Below are 14975 nucleotides of genomic sequence, written 5' to 3' on the forward strand. Positions count from 1 at the left end.
GTTAATATATAAACTTGGGGGAAAACTGCTGCTGATGACATACATACAACATGAAAGTATAAACGCACACACAAAAAGGAGGTACCATATAGATCGTTGAATCCAGAATAGTACAAAAATGATTGTAAGAATTAATGAGTGTTATACAAAAATGTTTGGCTCATATGAACTATATGCATAATATATGATATTGCAAATTGAAATGGGGAAAATGTCAAACCCGACCAAAGAGCAGACAGCAGCCGAAGGCCAAAAATGGGTCTTCAATGCAGCGAGAAACTGGCGTGCTTCAGCTGGCTCCTAAACAAAAATGTATACTAGTTCAGTTATAATGGACGTCAAACTTAACTCCGAAATATACACAAGAATTAAAATTAAAAATCATTCAAGACTAACAAAGGCCAGAGGCTCCTGTTTGGGACAGACGCAAAAATGTGGCGGGGTTAAACAATTTTTTTTTTAGATATCAACCCTCCCCCTATACCTCTAGCCAATGTAGAATAAACAAACACACAACAATACGCTCAGTAAACTCAGTTCAAAAGAAGTCCGAGTTCGATGTCAGAATATGTAACAATTGAAAATAAACAAAATGACAATGGTGCATAAATTACCACAGGACTACTAGCAGCTACTAACATGCCAGCTCCAAACCGGAATTAAACTGATTGAAAGATTATGTATTCAACATATGAATATCAAGTAGCTCAATCCTTGTTTAGTATTATACCATCATAAACTATATGAGAAGAACATAATCTGTATCATGCCAACAACTGGTTTAGAATGAATGTGTTTATTTCCGATGCAAAGACCCTATAAGTATATCAATATTAAGGCCAACATATGCAATCTTTAATGACCTGACAACAGTATCGTAACTATATCCCTTCTTAATAAGTCTGTTTTAAGGTTTTGTTAGCTTTTGACGTGAATGCCGATATTTTTGTGCTTTGTAAAGGAGGGACGAAAGATACCAAAGGGACAGTCAAACTCTGAAATCTAAAATAAACTGACAACGCCATGGCTAAAAATGAAAAAGACAAACAGACAAACTATAGTACACATGACACAACATAGAAAACTAAAGAATAAACAACACGAACCCCACCAAAAACTAGGGGTGATCCCAGGTGCTTCGGAAGGGTAAGCAGATCCTGCTCCACATGTGGCACCCGTCGTGTTGCTTATGTGATAACAAATCCGGTAAATAGTCTAATTCGGTAGGTCACATTCATGAAAGGGAAGGGGATTGTAGTTACGACGTAAGGAACATATCCGATATCATTTGTGAAACGGTTATTCCGTAACTGTCAACCAACTCGTGATGGCGTCCGTAAAATTTACGAAGGGATGATTTCAACTTCACCATTTGGAACTCTTGGTTTAATAGCTTCCTTGTGAGCAGCAACCCTCTATCAAGACAATCACGATAGGAAATGCAAGCACGGGAATATCGTATCAATTGGGAGATATATACCCCGTATGCAGGTGCTGCTGGAATGTTGCTACTTAGAAATGGAAAGTTCACAATTGGAAAGCTGAAATCATCTCTTTTGTCGTAAAGTTTTGTTTTCAACCGACCCTCATTGACAATTTCTAGATATACGTCAAGATATGAGGCTGACGTAACTGTATCTGTAGTATCCTTTATCTCTAGTTCGATGGGATAGATGCGTTCCACATAGTCATCAAATTTTGAATTATTTAGCGAAAGAAAATCATCTATATAGCGGAAAGTAGAGTTAAAGGATATTACTAGCTTCTTGTCTTTCTTCCTAAGAAGTTCCTGCATGAGGTCAGCATCATAATAATAAAGACACAAGTCGGCAAGTAGAGGGGCACAGTTAAAAATATTACCAGAAAAAATTGGATGTGAAATACCTGAAGGTATAAGATGTCTGCATGTTGAATTATATTTACGAATGATGTTTTTGTATTGATGATAAAATTTAGTAAATAATTTGTGTTTATGTCCTGGTGTGATAATTTTTCAGTAATACACAACTTCTCTCGCTAAAACTTGTACGTTGTTACATACACGAGCAATTCTTACAAGTTGAGATATATGTATTTCATGTATGTATTTCAAAGTCTGAGTTTGAGTAGGTTAACAACTATGTTATATAATGGAGTTTCTCGTCTCCAGTTCCTATAGTTTGAAAATTATGCAACTTGAAGAGCAACTCAAACGTTTCAGAAAACGATTTAGTAGCATATCGGATAAGGTCGTACATACTAAGTTTTAATATGTGACTTAGTAATATTTATACTGAACGCCAAGGGGAGGTCATAAAAGGTAAATTTATAAACAAATATGCAACTTTTCTGTTAAAACAGTACAATTTTATTTTATACAAAAAACTTTAATTTTAACCTTTTAGTTATTATTCTGATGGGTTTGACGTAGGTATCATCAAGGTTATAATTGCCAAGATTTACTTCACTTATCAGATAATAATGAAGGAGACATTTGATAAACAGATTGTTCCACTTTGTGATGTAAGTACGTTTATAGTGCTCACAGTAATTTTCCCAACAGTTGCTCATCCTAGTAGATATGGTTTGGAAATAGAATAACATAAAATATTAATTCTAACTCGATTTTTTTTTACTCGCATATAGATATAATTAGATAAAGTAGAATTGCCAATGATACAAATATCCAACTTGGGCAAAGGAGAAAAGGGATTTGGAAATATTTGTTTTCTTGTCTTTCGTTTTTGCCTTTAGGTACCTCTATATTTGACTGTTTGTTTTGTTAACACATCCATGACACATCATTGTCAATATAATGGAATTTGTATGCGACTGTCATACAAGTGAGTGGTTTGGCTAACTTTAAACCCAGGTCTAATCCACCATTTTCCAAATATGAAAATGCCTGTACCAAGTCAGGAATATGACAGTTGTTATCCATTCGTTTGAAGTGTTTGAGCTTTCGGTTTTGCCATTTAATTACGGACTTTCAGTTTTGAAACTTACTCGGAGTTCGGTATTTTTGAGATTTTTTATAATAATCTTATATAAAGGGCAAAACCAATAGTAAGTTGTAAAAATATTCGAATTGTCCTTTACATACAAGTGATACAAGTGATACGTGCATAGTCATTTATTACATTGAGTAAGTAAAACATAAGGTATTTGACCATGTGGAATGATTAACAACTGCCACTCTGGGTTGTGATTGGTAGTGTTATCCTTGGAATGTCTTTATTATTCCAGTTGCCCTGCAAAACAAAATCTTAACTTTGTCAACCGACATATCTACACTTATCAGTCTCCAATGTTATTATCCGCTCAGTAGTCGGTGCTTCGGTACCGGCATAATTCAAATTGGAAACCTTTCCTGGGTTTCGATTATATACTTTATGATTATTAAGAAACTAAGGTTACAACTCCATCAGGCAACGTTGATCTGAGATGGACTTTGGCTATTATTTTAAGTTCCTTTTCATCATAAAGCTCCATAAGTTGTTATCAAAAAGTCTGTTTCTATATATGTTGGCATTGTTTGTGTTGCAGTTCAGTGTTTCTGTTGTTCCGTTATGCATAATGTGTTTCCCTTGGTTGTAGTTTGTAAACCAGATTTGTTTTCTCTAAATCGGTTTATGGCTATTGAACAGCGATATACAACTGTTGCCTTTTTTCTTTAACTGTTTTAATTCTTATACATCCTTTGGTTTCAAATATTTGGTTTTGAGCGTTCCAGATGAAGATTAATCCAGAAATGCGCTTCGGACGCATGTATTTATAAAGTATTGTTTTTATCTTATGTGGTTTATTCAAGATCAGGATTATGTAATTTCATTTACACATGATTATATTTACCATGTATTTAGACAAAGTGACAAATTAATATTAAGGAAGTGAGTGGAAATTTTTCATATTAAGGTAACCTCGCTAATTTGTGTTTCCAACCTTTTTTTGTGTACTAGTATTACAATTTTTTTTTTGCTACTTTGCATTGTAAGTTGTATGAACGTTTTGACTGTAATTTTGGAGTACAATTTCATCGGCCTTTAAGTGACATTATCTACGTATACCAGATATAACAAAAAAATAAAATAGTTTTTTTGGTTTTCAATCATAAATGAGTATGAAATAGTGAAATAATTATTCGCTTTTAGCAGTCGAATTAAAATTGTCAAAATAGGCAGAGAAATATTGCTGATGAGTAATTCACTTGAAACTGAATAATTCGATATCATTCAATTTGTATTAAAGTGACCTTAAATTTAATCTTTAGCTAGGGACGGGTTCCCGTGAATCATGCGTGTTTAGATGTTAAAAGGAAAGGAATATCTACATTGAAAGTAAAACCAGTATAACCCATTTGATTGACTGATTCTATCCACAAGAACTGATTATTTACATATATTTTAACCTATTATTCCAAATCAAACAGACCTAGAAAAAAACAATTGCACGAGTTCGCTATCTATATATATCTATAATAATGTTTATATTGGATGACTGTCAGTAGACTTTGTATGTCACCTCAAGAATTTATTAGATGGCGTCTAGACTAAACTACTCACGAAATGCTGTCCCATATTATTGAGCCCGTGCATTGTAAATTGTTTATTTTAGTCGATTTTTTATAATTTGTATATACGATTTAGTATGTTATAAATCAAATTTGAGAATTTGAGTTGAATCGGCGAACATGAATTTGATAGCTAATGTCCCTTTTTCTAGAACCATTTAACAGAACACTTGCTTTTTTTTAAATTTCACCATCACTCAGTTTCTAAAAATATCAGATTTACTAACTATCTGTATGCCACGGATTAGTTTGCTGTAAACAATTTCCTTTCTTTAAACATATTTCCTTGATAACTTGAATGTGGTTTGAATAAACTTTGATAGAGAAGTATGGTATGGTATGGGCTTTTTGCTCATTGTTGAAGACCGTACGGTGACCTATAGTTGCTAATGTCTGTGTCATTTTGGTCTTTTGTGGATAGTTGTCTCATTGGCAATCATACCACATCTTCTTTTTTATATTTGATAGAGAAGAAACATGGTTTATAAAATTATAAGAAACTGCACATTCAAGTCATAACAAACAAAATGTAAAAGATGTAATTGACAGGTACTCACTGGGAATCTGGTTCCATCTGATCGATTACATTGCATCGATAATGGTGCGATATCGTAAAAATTGCTCAACATCTGACTTGCTAGATAAGACCATTTAATGGACTGGTAGTTTTCTGCAATGCTTTTCGTCGATGAGGTGTTATCTTTGTAACGTCTAAAAATGAAAATTTAATTTTTTATGTTATTTTGAAGAAAAATTCAACAATATTTTCAACTTACTCTTATAGATGCCACAAAGATTCAAATGTTGTCTGTTATTGACTCGTTATTGTTGTATTGTAAAATTCATTATAGAAACAGGATTAGAATTGTATACGTCACGTCTTTCGTCTATAAAAAATCATCAGAAACGCTCGAAAACACAAAGTTAAAAAGGCAAAATAATGTACGAATTCGAAGTTGAAGAGCAACGAGGACCAAAATTTTCAAACGTTTTTGACAAACACAGCTTAGGTAACCTATTCTTAGAGAAAAAATATCTGTTGTATCTAGAAATTTCTTTTTTAACAGTCATTTCATAATAATGACCAGATCAACACAGAAATTCTGACTATTTGGCTGCTTGTACTATCGGGTAGGAAACCTTCCACCAAGCAGTGACATTAACCCATGATTTTAGATATACTCATCAGATACCAGGGTTACAAAGGTGTATGAGAACTAACTATGATATTATATATCTCACTTATTCATGAATCTAAAGAATGCCCGAAGGGCGTCCGAATCGACAGAACTCTTGCAGACTTCCAAATCAACTGCTGGATAGTAATGAATGTAGTTTACACACATTTCTTCTTTAATGGAAAAGCCACCCTAAAATACAAAACGTATCGAGCTAAGTTATATTTATATTGGTTCTTTGACTATTTTGTGATATTTCTATTACATATTTTTTTCAATGTGACCAAACTATTAAAACAACTTGTTAGACTTTAATTTAAGCATGCATATTCTCATTGTAAAACAAATTATATTTATTAATGTATTAGTTTATTATCAATACGTTCATCGACGTGCCTTTCGGGTTTTTAAAACTGACTGATAATAGGTCTACGGATATGACATGTATCCACACAGCATTTTAGACTTTTTGAACTTCTATTGCTTGCTTAAAATAGTAAACATATTTTGTCTGAAGTAATCTTTATTATATAAACCTCATCTGATCAGACTTAATAATATCATGAATAATTGGTTATTTCGTGTTCAGTCTTTCAGTATTTCTTGTATTAATCGACTGCCGTAAATGCAACTCGCTTGCGGTCAATTCAGTAATGTTCGGTAGCTTTTCAGACAATTCAGTATGATGTTGATCTTTACAGGTGAATATCAACTACTGAACAGTTTGAACATAGACTGAACATATTTACTCAACTGCAAGCGAATAATCTCAATAAACGGTATGGAATTGACTGCAGTCGTTAGGTCTGAAATTGACTAAAAACTGAAAATGACTTTATAATATTCTGTTCAGTGTTTTAGATCTGTTTAAATCAAAATGACCGCTTCAGACTAATATTCATTACTAGCGTTGAATACTATGAGGCGTAGTCTCAAAATTTCATATATTTTTCAACATCAATTTTTATTAGATATCAAGTATAATTATATCTATTTAAGGTCTCCAAGTAACAGAAATTCAGAGAACACACACAGTTATGTCAATAAAAGAGAACGATACTTGACTGTCGATTTTGTTAGTAAAATAACCCCAAAAAAACTTACGCTGCATTCATCATTTTTCTCTTTGGAAAGCTGTTCTAGTATTGCTAAATCGCGCTTAAGGGAAGGGAGTGTCATCCTACTGCATGGTCCGAGGTAATTGTCATTATAAACAAAACATATAGGGACAACTTCATATTGAGGGGTTATAAATTCAGTTTGACCGATTAAGCCATACTCATTTTTCACCTTTTTCAACAACCAAATCACTTATTTACCCGTTATATTTAATTCCTGTCTCATTTTTTTCAAAGTGTTATGTATAAAAGTGTTAAATCAAAGTTTAATTACTGTGTTCTCGTACTATCAGTATAGTTTTATTAATCTTATACCGCAATGTATTTGTCATCTAATTGAAATGTCAGTAAATTTCAGACTAGTGTCATTAAAACTGAAGTGTATGTTCATTAAACTTATATTTCAAACATTTATTCCAAAAAAAAAGGACTTGTAATTTTATTTTAATTGTAATGCTGATTGATTTTTACCATATTTTACATTTAAAAAGATTGCTTACTAATGTAATGTTCTCTCTATCAAGTGTACTATCTTCACATGTAGTTATAAGACTGTCTCCCTACAAGACAAAGTAGTATATTATTTTTAGTATATATGATTGACAACAATTGTTTTTTTAATGTTTTAAACAGTTTTCGAACTTCATAACTTTAAGACACTTTTTACGTTTCTTATAGTTTCAATTTTTATTAAGCGTTTACGTATGAGCATGATACATTTCTCTGGCTAAGAAAGAAACGCATCTCGTACATGTATGCATCAAATCGGTATAACACATCCATCAAACTTTTTGTTTTAAGACAATCACAGGCTATATGCTTGGGGAAATACAAAATGAACAAAACCGGTTTAGACAAAGCAGACAATTGAACATTACATCAGTCTTCTAATCTGAAAAGTATTTGCAGCTTTGGTTCAAATACATTACAGTCATATAATTGCTATCATTTCTCCTATTCTTAAGTAAGATGAACGATGTGCTTTTAAAATTATTATAGCTGTCAGTGACATTCGTACATAAAGCAAACATGAAATATTCTTTTCTTTTTTTATTGATTGTAGTTTTATTACTTTATCATCTAATATGATTACACCTACTGGTAAAACATCGACCGGTTCTTGAAGTCTTCTTATCTCTTGAAAATGTGGACTATAATGATTGTCTCTATTCAGTTCCGGTAATTCTTTGCCATTTCTGACATGCTTTGTATATACACGTTTCCCCGTCATATGCGTGTGCAATTGAGAAGCATATATGTGTATGCCTGCTCTTGGTAACGCCTGCAAAATCAAGAAAAAAAATATCGATGGAGAGGCAAAACGTGAAAGGAACTTATATCATTACAAATATGCAAATTACTTTTAAGTATTCAACAAATGTGCTTTTCTATCCTTTTCTTTTTTTTTTTTTTTTTTTTTATATCCCAGATGAGATACCTAATGATAGTTTTGTTGCAACGCAATTAAGATTAATCAAATTTGTAAAACCAAATTTTTTTATTTTTAAATTTTACCTAAATCAAAAGTGGATATGTTACTAGATCTAGGCTTGTTTGTTTTTAAAAAAAAGCTGCTGCTTATTTTATAATTTAATACATGATTCTCACGGTTCGTGTGCAATCAGGAATACAGTATCCTGTCAGAGAAAACAAGTTCTGGTTTGGAGGAATCGCCATTTTGTTTGTATATTCCAACCCCAGCTCCATTATTCCGGAATCATATTTTCTAATTTTACTTGTAACATACAAACGGATGCCAGATGAATCTTTAATATCTGTAAAATATTATAGTAAATTGGGATAAGCAAAAATGATGCAAAAAGGATAAACATATTACATGCCAAAACATCTGTTGAAATATTTGCGTTTTGGCAGTATAAAACTGAATGCGAACAGAGAACATCAACATATTGGCATAGAGCATTCGGAATTACTAACTGAATAATTTCAAATAATCGAATGTGTCTTCGGTCATGGCAACATACCAAATACATCTTTTTCTGAAAAAAAGTTACATTTTATCACATTGACTTCTTTCGAGGGGTTAGTGTAGTTTTGCTTAAAACGTTACATTTTTATCACAGTGACTTCTCTCGAGGTGAATATATAATACAAGTATCTCTGTAAACAGTGAAACTACATTGTCACTTTTCGATTTGTTTAAGAATGCTCCTAAACTTCTTTCAGTCTTTGAAGCCAGTGCCTCTTGGATTTAAGATATGTTAACTGTCATCTATATACTACGTTCATATCTAATAAACCGGATGATGTATACAGACAATAACTGCTGATGATGGTAAAAACGACTATGTCAATTTTAATTTGGTTCCTTGGGGTGATCTTCATAAATTAATTATGATCTAGATAATGAGTTGTTCAAGACAGAACAGTGACAAATGACTACTTTGAATTCAGTGAACAATTCTTGCATTCTAAAAAGCTGTAAAATTTCCATTATAGCAGCATCGGATTTCATTTGAATAGCTGAACGTTCCTGTTGAAGCTAGTTTGTACAACGAAATATTTCGTGAATCTACGTAGAATATATTTTCATTATCACTTATAAGCGTGTTAAAGTTACGTTCTTGGGCTTTTAAACATATATATTGCATATTATTGGGAAATTTTATATCTTTTAGAATATTTTCTTTAACAGAAGTGACAATAATGAGGGTCTTTTCAGAAAATCCTTCCAAAACAATTACTAGTAGTATATTTCATGTCATACATCATTACATGCATGAATAACCTAGTTTCTCATTTTTAACAAAGTCTTATCAAACTGCATCATTTTGCAGCCATTAGCAATGCATGTGTCTGCATGCAACCATCTTCGTTCTCTTCAATAATGATCGACTGACTATTTGACATATGACCTAAACCTTGGCGATTGGGCTAGCTTAATGGATGAGGACAAGTCTGTTCTTAATCATAACAGAGGAACTTATTCTATGCTTGTCTTAACTTCAATAGCTGACTGGCGGTATGGGCTTTGCTCACTATTGAAGACGGTACAGTGACCTATAATTGTTAATTTTTGTGTCATTTGGTCTCTTGTGAAGAGTCGTATCATTGGCACTCATGCCTCATCTTCTTTTTTTATATTTAGTATAGTACTTAGTCTAGCGATGTGAGTAGTCTTGTTATAATTACCTTTGCTCAGCTGTGGATTATTATAATGTACCTCTAGCAGCACAAATCTAGACCAACCATCTCCGCCTACTGGCGTTCCAGCTTCCTCTGGTAATGTTACTGACTGTAATATATTATTAAAGTCACAAGTTAAGGGTGCTGAACAAATATTGCTTTTCTGATACCCAGATGCAAGGAATTATACAATTCAAATGTGCAAATACCTGAATATTTTTATGAGAAAACGAATTAAAGGATTTTACTAGGTGTAAAGAGTATGTTTGTATGACGCATATGGAAAAAAAGATGAATTTAAATTATATAAGACAAGTGAAGTTCTTTGATTTGGCATATTTAGCTATTTATATTGGATCGTCATGATGGTTTTTGTCTTACCTAGTTCTTATTATCTAATTAAATATATTGAGTAATTAGGGATTCAATGTAAATTACTTTTCTAATATTTTAAGCGAGTCCAAAATATGCAACACAGCCTGCATTTAGGTTGATAGAATGTGAAAATGAGGGGAACATAGCATAAAGAGTGAACAGGTCGGAAGTGAAAAAGATTAAGAAAAAAAACCCAGTAATTTCAAAATTATCAAACTGAATCGGATAATAAGACACTTAAGACACATTTCACTTCCATCTTATTGTATAAAACTATTCTTTCGCTTCGTCAATTTGAATAGGTTCGTTAAATTATTGTTAGTTTAAATCTTTATAGCCATGGATATTTTTTTATTTTGGAATTGATCGCGACCTTTGTGTACTACTATCATACTTACTGATGCACCCATTGCCCATGCGCCAATGACTTTACGACAGATTGACAGCCCTGGTGGTTTTCCCTCCGCTAAGCCAGGACCATTATAGGATGGAACAACTTCATCTGGTCTGGCTTCACAATGAAATAGTTCCATATGGTGAACAAGATGTTCGTGGCCTTTCTCGATGATTCCTTCATACTACGAGAACACATAGGAAAAATATTTCTATATAATATTATAAAGTCTTGTAATATTTTCACAACTGATAATGATTTCAGATGATCAAATCATGGATACGGAGTTGCATCTTAGTTACTACATAAAAACTTTTAGAATAAATAGCCGTACATTGTAATGTGCGTGTTATTTCTTCATTTCAGTAAAAAAAAAAGTCTATTTTAACTGAACTAGTAAACATTTTTGTTTTGAGGCCAGCTAAAGCCCGACTCCGGTGTGGGATTTTCTCGTTGTGTTGAACACCCATTGGTGACATAAGGCTGTTTTCTGCACATTGTTCGGGTTGTTGTCTTTTTGACACAATCTTAATTTCCATTCTCAATTTTATTTTTAAATACAAAATATAAGAAGGTAAGAAGAAACATTTTTGTTTTCTTGTTATAATTTAAATATACTTCATATTTGTTTTCTTATTCTAATGTTACCTTGATGATATGATGTTTCCGTTTGAAATCTGGTAACTTAGTTAGATACCACCAGTAAGTGGTATCAGTTGATGGAACTGTTATCTGTAAAAAAAAATATTGAGACAGGAACTTGACCATTTTTACACATTTGTAACTACCTGGTATTTTAAAATTTTAAATTATTTAAGTCCGTCGTTTTTCAGAAATTTTCGTATACCATTTACATGCCTAGATTGATTTCTGTTTCATCAACATTTTTATCAATTCTGAAAATTGTCATTAAGAAAGAATTTCTGCAGATTAAGTAGTCAAACTGTTAAAAATTGAAAAAAAAAGCCGGAGCCTTTGTTAGTCTTGTATTATTTTAATTTTAGTTTCTTGTGTACAATTTGGAAATTAGTATGGCGTTCATTATCACTGGACTAGTATATATAAGTTTAGGGGCCAGCTGAGGGACGCCTCCGGGTGCGGGAATTTCTCGCTACATTGAAGACCTGTTGGTGACCCTCTGCTGTTGTTTTTTATTTGGTCGGGTTGTTGTCTCTTTGACACATTCCCCATTTCCATTCTCAATTTTATAATCTATACAATTCTATACATTATAATTCTAGAATTTTTATTTGATACTTTCCAAGGAAATAAAACAGTTCCAATTATTAGATACCAAAATGTGTAAGTGCTATTTTAAAAAGTTGCAAAAGAAAATTGAGATTTGGCTTAACTGAACAGTTTGTTGAACTTGATTACGGCAGACCATTGAGTTTTGGCGTTACCAGGAAAGTCGGAAATAAACTCATCATAGGTACATGTACCAGGACTAAATTTTATATATATACGCCAGACGCGCGTTTCGTCTACAAAAGACTCATCAGTGACGCTCGAATCCAGAAAAGTTTTTAAAAAAAAGTCTAATAAAGTACGACGTTGAGGAGCATTGAGGTCCAAAATTCCTAAAAGTGTTGCCAAATACATCTAAGGTAATCTATGCCTGAGGTAGAAAAGCCTTAGTATTTCAAAAAAATCCAAATTTTGTAAACAGTTAATTTATAAATATAACAATATCAATGATAATTCGTGTCAGCACAAAAAGTGTTGACTACTGGGCTTGTGATACCCTCGGGGAAATAAATCTTCGCCAGTAGTGGCATCGACTCAGTGGTTGTAAATAAACTCATCATAGATACCAGGACTAAATTTTATATATATTCGCCTACATTGCAAACTTTAATCTTATTTATTAGCTTCATACCTCTTGGTTCGTGACGTCAATGACTGTTGTGTCTTTTGGTATGTTCACATCTGGAATATCTGGTTTCAAAATTTGAACTCTCTGTAGGCCTTTCTTATATTGTAAAGTGTTGATATGTCTGGGATATTCGTAGCCAGTGAAAAATATTATGTGTGTCGTTCCATTCTGTTGAAACATACAAATTGTTAATCAGATTTTCGAATATTTGAATACATTCTATTTTTTATGTGATGAAACTAAATGAGAATTAAATTATATGTTAAATATAGAATTGTAGAACCGGAACATTGATGACTTATTAAAGTGAATCGTGAGCATTTGTATTTGTTCTTGTTATTCAAGACTGAACAAGGTGATACAAGGTGATACTGCGAATTGTACAACAGTTGAAATAAGTCGAAAGACACGTTTCTTTACATGTATTGCGGAATAATAACGACGGTACACCGGATGACGGTCAATTATACAAAATCGCAATCTGTCAAAGAGTCTCAGAGGAGTTACATTAAACAGTGTCATTCTTGCACTATAGTGAAATAATGATCATATCATAATGACAGTCTTATCTGGTCATTTATTGTATATATGAACAAACAATCATAGCAAGTACGAGAACTTTCTGATAAAGAGTGTCAAAAGAGTTTCGTTCAAAAAGTGACAAGCTTTCTCTCAAACGGTCTCTGGAGTATTGATGTGTTTCGCGGGACGGACGTACGAACAGAGACCATCACCACCACCCAACATATTCCAACCCCACCCTTGAGGCGTGAGCAAGGTTTTCAAAAATTTTTCAAAATAAAAATGTATAAGAAAACAGCTGCACTAGACTTAAACTAGTTTCTATCGCTTATCATTGTTTTCATATGTTTTACCACAGAGTGGGAATAATTTGTATATCGAACGTTCGTGAGATAACCCGCGTTTTATTTTAACTCTTCCACTACCCATTAAACTTACGTCTAGTTTGTAATCGTCCTCGTCACATGTATCAAACTTTCTTATGAATTCTAGCGTAAACCTGTTATATTTCAACTTTTCAGTAAGTGTCCGCACGTAGTTTTGGTTTTGGTCAATGTGTATATATCCTCTATTGTTTGTATGGACGTCCTAAATTGAAAAGGCATTAATAAAAATAAAGATTTTTTTTTACAAAATTAACTAAAAATACTATTTTGATTTATAAGTGAATGAATGGAGTACAAGTTGACCATCAAGACTCACTACTTACAGTTTTGTATTAAACAATCATACAATTTTCACACGATTCTTTAATTTTAATTGGCCGAGACAGTCCAATAGTATATTTAATTTCCGTGTAAAATTCAACATCTACTAATGACTGTACGTGTACGTGACAAAGTCAAAACAATGTTTAAAAAACAAGAGAAAGCCTTAGTTTATGTAACTCTTAATTTAATGGTTGTTGCATATATTCTTTTCCATCTGACTTTCAATTCATCAATCGTTTGTGAATAAATTATTCATACTATCTAAAGGATGAACTTACTTTGAACATTTTATTACCAAATAAGTCCTTCCAAAACAAAACTAAATCAGCATTTTCACATTCACCATAATCAGAAAACCCGAACGCTAACCATTCGTTTGGTCGCAGTTTTCCTTGTATCCGAAATTTCACTAGTTCGTCGGCATAATTCACATTCCATTGTAGGTTGAGCGATTTGTCCTTACTAAGAATTGTTTCATATTTAAAATGTTCGGCAAAAGTTATTATATAAAAGGAAAATACAGAACACACAAATGCAATAGAATTCATTTTGCTGCTCTTTGAATCAGTACGTGCAATTCGTATGCCAGTTACGAACGTAGACTATATTTCTTCATTTATATGTTCCTTAAAGTTTCTTATTGAGAAAGGCTCAAAGAGCTGAGTAATTCTACCTCGATTTTTTTTAATTAAATGAACTTTGGCGCATTTTCTTATCTGTAATATGTGTAGGTCGTAAATAAATTATTCATGCCCTTTTTAGACGCCAGAGGTATCAAATAATCACCATATTAAGTTAAATCAAATCTTAAATTAGATTCTTAATTACTATTCTTTAGTGTAAATTAAAGGTCCATCAATTAGAAAAAATATTTTAATCTTGTTATTCTTGTCCAATTTCATTTCATGCAAAGAAATGAAGACGTACATTTCTCGTTGGTCATTACTCTCTCCCAGACAATGGAACCGAGGCTTGACAGGTGCTTCCCAAATTGATTCCGGATATTGAATGAGTGTTGACAAGATGAATATTTCTTTATTTCTTTATTCAGTTAAAGATAGCTCTGAATTAATTTGTAGTTATTGATGCAATGTTTTGTTGTCGAA

General features: G+C 32.5%; 1 protein-coding gene across 1 annotated transcript; it reads right to left on the reverse strand.

Moving 5' to 3' along the window:
* Positions 1–3097: 3097 nt before the first annotated feature.
* LOC139510801 (dopamine beta-hydroxylase-like) lies at positions 3098–14156 on the reverse strand. Its single transcript, XM_071297331.1, has 12 exons — positions 14148–14156; positions 13598–13747; positions 12641–12805; positions 11410–11493; positions 10766–10945; positions 9999–10101; positions 8454–8620; positions 7945–8127; positions 7346–7405; positions 5792–5919; positions 5107–5260; positions 3098–3230 (listed from the first exon to the last, which is right to left on the reverse strand). Exons 1-12 carry the CDS (start codon positions 14154–14156, stop codon positions 3162–3164), a joined length of 1452 nt encoding a protein of 483 aa, XP_071153432.1. The 3' UTR covers positions 3098–3161.
* Positions 14157–14975: the final 819 nt, after the last annotated feature.

The sequence above is a fragment of the Mytilus edulis genome, chromosome 2 (genome assembly GCF_963676685.1).
Source record: "Mytilus edulis chromosome 2, xbMytEdul2.2, whole genome shotgun sequence".
Lineage (NCBI taxonomy): Eukaryota > Metazoa > Mollusca > Bivalvia > Mytilida > Mytilidae > Mytilus > Mytilus edulis.

Coding starts and splice junctions, on each gene's coding strand:
- LOC139510801 (XM_071297331.1), bottom strand. Junction 8,621..9,998: donor TAATCCACAGCTGAGCAAAG/GTAATTATAACA, acceptor AATATTTTACAG/ATATTAAAGATTCATCTGGC. Junction 5,920..7,345: donor ATAGAGAGAACATTACATTA/GTAAGCAATCTT, acceptor TTTGTATTTTAG/GGTGGCTTTTCCATTAAAGA.